At 49.3% G+C, this 8,107-nt stretch overlaps 1 protein-coding gene across 6 annotated transcripts; it reads right to left on the bottom strand.

Annotated features, from left to right (window-relative positions):
* Positions 1 to 1,047: 1,047 nt before the first annotated feature.
* On the bottom strand, positions 1,048 to 7,517 carry LOC118517358 (uncharacterized protein CG5902). Of its 6 annotated transcripts, none has more exons than XM_036063366.1 (6): positions 7,362 to 7,516; positions 5,675 to 5,985; positions 4,395 to 5,037; positions 3,798 to 3,883; positions 3,491 to 3,721; positions 1,048 to 3,401 (listed from the first exon to the last, which is right to left on the bottom strand). In XM_036063366.1, the coding sequence occupies exons 3-6, from the start codon at positions 4,811 to 4,813 to the stop codon at positions 3,205 to 3,207; spliced, it is 933 nt and encodes a 310-aa protein (XP_035919259.1). In that variant the 5' UTR covers positions 4,814 to 5,037; positions 5,675 to 5,985; positions 7,362 to 7,516; the 3' UTR covers positions 1,048 to 3,204. The 6 variants fall into 6 exon arrangements, with proteins under 6 accessions (XP_035919259.1, XP_035919261.1, XP_035919262.1 ...); XM_036063368.1 differs by having other exon boundaries at positions 5,675 to 5,982; positions 7,362 to 7,487; XM_036063369.1 differs by lacking the exon at positions 5,675 to 5,985 and having other exon boundaries at positions 7,362 to 7,517.
* Between the last annotated feature and the right edge of the window lie 590 nt (positions 7,518 to 8,107).

Below are 8,107 nucleotides of genomic sequence, written 5' to 3' on the forward strand. Positions count from 1 at the left end.
GTCAGTCCCGTTCTAACAGGACCGGAGTTCAAATACTAGTCGGATCCGGTTCCCCCGTTTGTGAAGTCTGACTATTCGACTGCTTTAGGCAAAGACAGAGTAGAATTCCAACAATCATAAATGGATTGGGAGATTCGGACACGCCATCAACACCAGAAGTGCATCCAAAAGGGAATATTTGGTACTTGTGTCAGCTGGACTTCGAGGAAAGCTTATGGGATTTATGTGTGCTTTAAAGAGAGATTAAGAATTCTTTCAATTTTTTACGTGATGTGAAAGACTGTAAGTAATACGACTCATTTCACGGATCGCATCGAAATTGACTCTATAGGAATCGAGCTCGTCCCGTGGGTCCAATGGGTTCTGGTCGACCCGTAGGTGCAGCAAAGCATACGCGAGTTCGACTCGTTGGTTCAGGTCAACCTCTTCGGGTTGATGGATTAGACCGAACTCGTCGAACTCACGGGTAAACCCGAATTCGTCGACTCGAACTCTTTGGAACTAGGAATACGTCTCGCACGATTCCGGCTCGCTTACGGATAGCTCCGAGCCGGTCGACCCGAACTCGCTGAACCTACCACCGGTCGTCCCGAATGTACGGGTCGAACTCGCGTATGCTTCGCTGCACCTACGGGTCGACCCGGGACTCGTTGCGCCCACAGGTCAACCCGAACCTAAGGTTCGGATTCGCGTATGCTTCCCCGGGACTCGTTGCACCCGATCCAAACTCGCTTGGAACTGGGAATACTACCCGTGCGATTCCGGAGCGCGTATGGCGGATGGTTCCGACTCGGCCGAACTTACGGGTCAACCCGAACTCGCTGCACCCCCGAGTCGTCCCGAACCTACGGGTCGATCCGAACCTTCGGGACTCGTTGCATCCACGGGTCGAACCGAACTCGCTTGGAACCAGTAACACTACCCGAGCGATTCCGGATGGCTCCAACCCGGTAGGTTCGGGTCGACCGCGCCAATCGCTTATAAGTAACCCCCCTAAGTAAGTGGCACACCTATACACAGAAACACAACCGGTACGGTCGGGCAGAATTGGGTTTTAGAATCTATTTTTATTAAAACAACACCGTTCTCCACACTGTTTATTGGAATTAATCGAATTTTCTGCGGGATTTTTGCACGGGCCATCCACAAGAAACGTGGCGCACCGGACCACGCGCACGCACACCACCACGGGCAGCATACACACACACACACACGCGTAAGCGCATCTGCACACCGATCGTTGTTGTTGGCGCACTGCATCCGATGCACGGACTTCCTTGCGATGCGTTCGAAATTGCCTCCCCTTTCAACCCCCCCCCCTCCCCGCATCCCCCGTCGTTAGTTTAAAGTAATGTGGCAGTGAAGTGCAATCACATTATCACCTGCTTGTTTTGTTGTTGTTTGTTTTTATCTGTATCTCTCTCGCTCTCTCTCTCTCTCTTACTGTTATTTCACACGCGTTCTTCTGATTTTGCTTAAGTTCATCGCATCCTATTTAGAGGAAGAAAAATATAAACATATGTCTAATAGTATAACATCTTTTTTTGTTTGTTTGTTTGTTTGTTACGTCATGCTTACGTTAACATTGCATTGCATTTGTGATGATATTTTGTATTTCCTTTGCTTGGTTTCGCCTTGCTAGTTTTATATGCTTAGTTTGCTTATCAATTAACGAAGGTTGGTTGGTTTATAGAGTGGGCTCTGGTTGTCTATGGTACTTACTTTGTTTTGTGGCTGGCTGCTTTGCTTATCCCGTCCATTGCCGCCATTACACGGGGCGCCCCATATGCACATGCGCCTGGATGGTGTACCGCGAGGGCAGACCTCGATATCCAGAGCACGTGTGTTGGCTGGAAATGGCGCGCCCAAGAGGCTTCCCCTGAGGTATGTAGCTGGCCAAAGAAGATGAGCATTACACCCAGCACACTATCGGCAGCAGGCGGTAATAATATTGCCACACGCTAGCGCTAGCGCGCCCTATTCGCTCTCTCTCTCTCTCTCTCTCACACATATCACCGGCATACGGCTGTTAGCATTATTTGTCAGCGTTAACGATTATGATCGATTATTCTTACACCTATGCCTCATATCTTAGATAGACAAACAAATAGTTGTTAAACCTTGCCGGTCTACTTGTCTACATTAACAATCCGTTGTCTCGCTTACGATTTAAGCACAAGAGGGGTGTTTAAAAAAATTCTTTCGAGTTTCCCCTTTTGTGTGAGTGGTTTGAGTGTAGCCAACGGCGGATGATAAAGAGCAGGTAAATATTAAAGCAAAAATATTAAAAACGCGTTGCAACTTATAACTAAAATTCACCTTTCAAGAAGTATGCAAACCGGGTCGCTGCATCGCCTACGCACCGAGCGAACCATCGTTTGCGCGGATAAGCGTAAAGGATAATGGGGTTTTGGGTTTTTTTGTGTTACAGAGGTTTGCTTCAACCGTAACCCGCGCGTAGAAGCGAGGGTTCCGAAAACAAACAAGCGCGACGGTAGTATTTTAACATTAGTTGTACATTTCGCATTCGCTACAGAGAGATGGTATGCGGGTAGCGCACTGCTTAGCCTATAACGCACGTTAACGCATCGGCCTGCGGTTCCGGTTTGTTAAGCTGTTTCGTTCAAACCGCCCGTTTAAACGATCGTTCGGCATCGTTAGGCCACAACGTCCGGGTTGGTGGTAAGTTTAACGCGCTAAGGACGACGCGGCCACAACCTTATCGCATCGATCAAACGCTGGTGGGCCAATGACCAAAAAGCGATTATTGTGGCCGTGTGCAAGCAGGTGTGAATGCTGGTGCAAACGGTACGCGAAAGTTGTCACCGACGGTCGGGCCAGGATGCTTGAGCTAGAGTTTTTGTAATGGGTATCACCAACTGGTAAACGTTCCCCCGGGTGGAGGGGACGGGAAACGATACATTGAAGCGGACCGAGAGCGCATCCGTGTGACCCAACCGTCGACTAACTTAGCTGTACCCGGTTGGCGGCTAATGTTAACGTGAAGGGTAATTATTTAAAGAAAACGAATCGATTGGCAAACAACACGAAGAACGGATGCGTGTAGAGCCACGGATTTGCCCACGGCACGCAGACAAACACCGTGTGCCCGTACGTCCGGTAAGGTTCAATAGTAACAGGATGGTGGTAGGTAATGGCAAGCGCCGTGTCTGCATCCGGTTGCCGAACGGGGCGATGATGATGTTAGCATTGCATCTTACACAGCTGGCCGTGGTAGTGAGATTGTTTCTCGAGCAGATCGCGATACTCGTTGTACGACATTTGACACTCCTGTGAGGTGTAGCGGGTTAGCTTGATCGAGCGGCGCGTCTCCGGTGTGATCTGGGCACGGTACCCACCCTTCCGGAGCAGCGAATCGATCGTCTGCGTTTGGTCCCAGCCTTGTTTTTGCGTAACGCGAGGGATAGAAAGAGGGGGGGTTAGTTTAGGGCGAGTAACGGGTACGCTTCCACCGGGATAACCCGCTTACCTTGCTCCGTAGCAACCTGTGGCAAGTAGGTCGCGGTGCGTTTGGAACCACGCTCGTTGTAGAACTCAATCCGGATGCCGTGTATGCCGAGCGTCCAGTCCAGGTAACCACGTGCCTCCTCGAAGCCTTGCAGGATTGACACCGAGACGGTCAGTCTTTGGATCTCATCACGGGTGATTGGCGAGAAACGGGAGTCTCTTAAAGCACTTGTTATTGCATACTCGCGCAGTCCTGCAATGGAATGCCATCGAACCGTTTGCCGTTAGGTAGGTTCCGGGTCAACGGTGGATTTCGGTGCTGTGCTCACCTGAATGTAAACGCATTGCGCTGAAGGTACCGATACAGCCCCGCAGCCGTTTGTCCTTGCCTATTTTCCATGTCACGAACAGTGGGCTGTAACAGAGCAATAACCATGAGCTGACTAACGATGCCGCGGGAACGGCTTAAGGATAGAAACGTGTAGAGTAAATAGCGTAGGCATCTTTCGCGAACTTAAGTTACATTGGTAAATCAACGCCCATGTCTCATTGGGATAAAACTTCTTGCTTTCTCCGAGACGGATCGGAGGCGGAAACTTCAGGGACAAAATCTTCCATAAAGCATGCTAGATCCTAGCGTAAATTGGTTCGAGTAACTTGGGTCAAAAGTCTGTACCGACAGTAACATAGATGTTGAGCAACCTGCAAGAGGACTTGGCTGTGTGTATAAAATATGTACAGTCCGAGTGCCGCATTCTAATGACGACAAGCTATACGATGTCATGTCCTGAGAATGCCTAGGTCGTCTAGGTGGACGACCCCAAAATGAAGGTGTTGCAAAGTCCGCCAAAAAGGCTTCAAATTAGGAGGTTATTAGTTCGGCTTGCTAGCATTGTGTAGGGTACGTATAAAATTGTCGCTCTTACTATGGATCGTTGGTAAAGCACGGTGTGCGTGGTTCCTCTAGGTTGTGCAGCTCGCGGTACAGCACCTCGAAGCAGTAGAAGCACATCTCCGGCATCGAACCGATCATCGACGATTGCCCCGGCGGCAGATGGTTGCCGTGCCCGTTCATCAGATAGCCATTGTAGCCCCCCGTCGAAGAGCCAGACGATGACGACGATGATGAGGAGGATGACTGTTGATGCTGCTGCTGCTGCTGCTGCTGTTGACCGGCGCCTCCCCCCGAACCACGGCCGTAGTAGCTGTGGTTGTTCTGCGCACCCTCCGCGACACCGTTGCTTGGCCGGCCGCCCGCGTTGTTCGTGGACGTACAGTATCCGTTGGCCGACGCGTAGTTACCGTTAAGCTTCTGTTTCTTTGTGCCGCAGCAGCTGGACGACATGTTGGAGCAGACGGGTTTGCCGAAATTTTGAAACGCTGAATCGAACGATTGCTTTCCGTGAGTATGCGCGGTTGATGGTTGATTGGGTCTGGAAGTGGGTTACGCTTTTCTTTTTTTTTTTTTTTTTTTTTGTAACAGAGTGTAGCGATATTCCGCCTCGGTTACTTGGCAAAAGCGCTAGCAGCTAGTGTTTGCAGGGGGTTTGTTGATGTCACAACTAGTGTCTTTAAACAGGTGAGAGAAGAAGAGTAAATGGGAAGTAAAATTAATAACATTGTACGGTACATGCTTCAAACAGTATCTGCTATATGCATAGTGGAAGATAAAGCATGGTACTCCTTCGGTCCGGCCAAGGAAGGACTTCTTCTTCCTTGCCACTACAACCTCTAGAGGTTTCGGCTTGCCATTTCTGGCTTCCCGTGACTTGATTTTACCCGTAGCAAGGTAGTTAGCGCTGTGTACGGAGCGGCAGTCTGGATGGGATTTGAGCCCTGGTCCCTGGAATAATCTTTACAATTATTCTATTACATTACAGATAAACTTCTCTTCGACTCTCTCTCTCTCTCTCACTACAAACACAAAATGTAGAGAAAAATCGGTCATCGGCTTCTAGTAAGAGGCTCATCAATTAAACTTTGCACAGTACGTATCAACTAACAAAACCAGAAGGTTCCTGCTTGGCATTAGAAACAGCGGTTGAAAAAAACTGCAACGTCCTGTTTTACAGCGGAAAAGTACCTTGTTCAGGTCCAGGTAAGTACAACGTCCGGTTTGACCGGATAGTCGTCCCGCACGCAATACGTTATAGCGTTCACATACAGCAAGCCTAATCTCCCGATACGCTGACCGGTAGATTCCTACCTCTTAAACTGCGCTGTGCGTACGCTGTGGGTGTTCTGGCCGGGGCATATATCTCGCGTACAGACGACGGGCGTTTACACGAGGGTACTGACTCTCCGGGTCCTTGTTGCGCGTGCAGAGACACACACGCACAGGCGGAAGCACAGAAACCACTGGTGCAGCAGGCAGTGGTTAGATGTCTCACTGTTCGTACATCCTCTGCGTTTGCTAAGGAGGCGCTGGTGTTGCTTGGACGATGGTTGACTATTAGTGTCCTACGTATCCAACAGCCCCTGCATGCGGACGGAGGCGATCGTATGCTGCTGCTGCTGCTGGTGATGGCAGAAACAAATGCGAAGAAGCCCAAAAAAGACGATAAAAGAGAAAGGAATGCGTCGTTAGAATTGGAAAAACAACAACATAAACCTTTGATGTAGGATAATGGTGGACCTCTAGGGATTGGTGCGTCAGGAAAGCGGTGAGAATTGATTCAAAATGCGCTCAACGGACAGAAATAGTTGGTGTGCTCGTGCTCCGAAAGCCACAGCGGGATTTCGGAGTGATTCTTCTCTTATTCTAAATCTTCAACTCTTAAGTTAGAGCCATTGAATGGTGGAAAACAGATGGAAATATTGCGTACTATCTTGCTTATTACGTTATAGACATTTCCCCCTATTTTCCGCAGCTGTCTGGTTGGTCCATAAAGTCTTCCGCATTTTCTTCCAGCACAGCACACACACACACACACAAGAAGCGTTTTTTTTGGGCAACATTTCCCATACTTTCCGGGACGTACCCCTGCCACCCTTCCCACTCATCAACCCCTCACAGCTGCAGAAAGAGCTGCGTGAAGTGGTATGGGAACAGTGTTACAGCATAAAACAAAATGCGATGGCTGGCGAAGCAAACTATTGCTCCATCGGTCGAACTGCACGCAACAAACAAACAACAAATTGGAGCTCCATTTCCCCCAGCCGCCGTGGTACACACTTCCTGCCGTGGCACCCGGACGGCCACTCGATGGCGCAGTGGGGCACAGTGAGCAGTGTGAGCGGGAACTGTCACCGTGCATCTCGCTCTCGCTCGATTTAATCGTCTGCTTACACAGACGGAAGATGCCTTGCAACCGTGTGACGTCACACGGTTGGCTGTGGTTTTGCAATCTGCAGACGATTAACATCTTGCCATCGTTCCTAACTTTTATGTATGAAACATGATTTGGTGCTTCGTAGGGGACTTCCTAGTGCGAATATTGTTCTCCCTCGCTGCTACTCGACAATGTACATTTTAATAATTTTGTATGAATGCATAAATAAACAATCGCTCTCGAGTGTGCTAATGCAGAGGATTGGGCCTCTTACTCTAGCAGATCCACTTGCTATATATAATACTGCTTTCTTTCTCCCTCTCTCTGACACACACACACTTTTTTTCGCTCTCGCTCACTCACGCTAGGAGCAGAAGCGCACACACTGCGGGCTGGCAGGGTTAACACAATCATGGTGGATAAGTGGAGTCCGGAAAATGCTGCTAACCGAGGTGAACACATTTTCTTTGTTTCGTTCCCCCTTTTTTTCTCGGGGGAATGCATCCGTAACCAGCAAGGTATGTTAAACTGCTTCACACGACTTGTGCACACACGCACACACGGACGATGCACGAACGGTACGAAATGGGGTGGCTGCTTGTTACACTCTACCTTGCTTACCTGCCCTTTCCTAGCCACTAGCCGCTGTTGCTACTGCGATGGTAACCTCACTGCGTCCGATGCTGCATACGAATACTACGGTACTGAGCACTCTACCTTGGGCCGAATGCATAAACACAAGCGTACCGTCTCGTTCACCGAACCCGTGCTCGCTCTCGCTCTGGCGCACGCTAGCTCCCATGGCAGCATTTGACAGCTGAAGCGGAGAAACAGCTGAGCGTACCCGTCGCACGGTGACGACATTATCGGTGTGGGGGGGTACTGAACTGTCAAACGGCGTGCTGTCAGTGTTTGACAGATGGTTTCTTAGAAGAAGAAAAAAAAAACAGATACAATTACCGTTTGTTTCCAAATAAGTATATTTGCGAAGGAGCAGCCGGACAAGAAGTGTGTTTATTTATGTACCTTCGTTGCGGCAAAAAATTATTTGTTTACATTTACACTGCAGCCAGCTTGATTGGTTCGCAGTGGAAGGCCTCCCAATCAGCTCGGTTACCCTGTTGATGCATATGCTCCACCACTAAGATGCAAATTCGCTTCCAAGCGCGAATGGAAAACCTGCCGGAAGGAAGTTTTCCCTAACGACACAAGCTTGAAAGACTGTCAGAGCCGCCTCTGCATGTTTGGCGCTCGGATTTGGCGACCTCGCTGCAAATCGAAATTTGGCATACATTTATGTAGATGAACGTTTGCTCGGTAAGGTGGGTACACTATACGCTTTGCTGTGATCAAAATTTCATAGCTCC

The sequence above is a fragment of the Anopheles stephensi genome, chromosome X (genome assembly GCF_013141755.1).
Source record: "Anopheles stephensi strain Indian chromosome X, UCI_ANSTEP_V1.0, whole genome shotgun sequence".
Classification (NCBI taxonomy): Eukaryota; Metazoa; Arthropoda; class Insecta; order Diptera; family Culicidae; genus Anopheles; species Anopheles stephensi.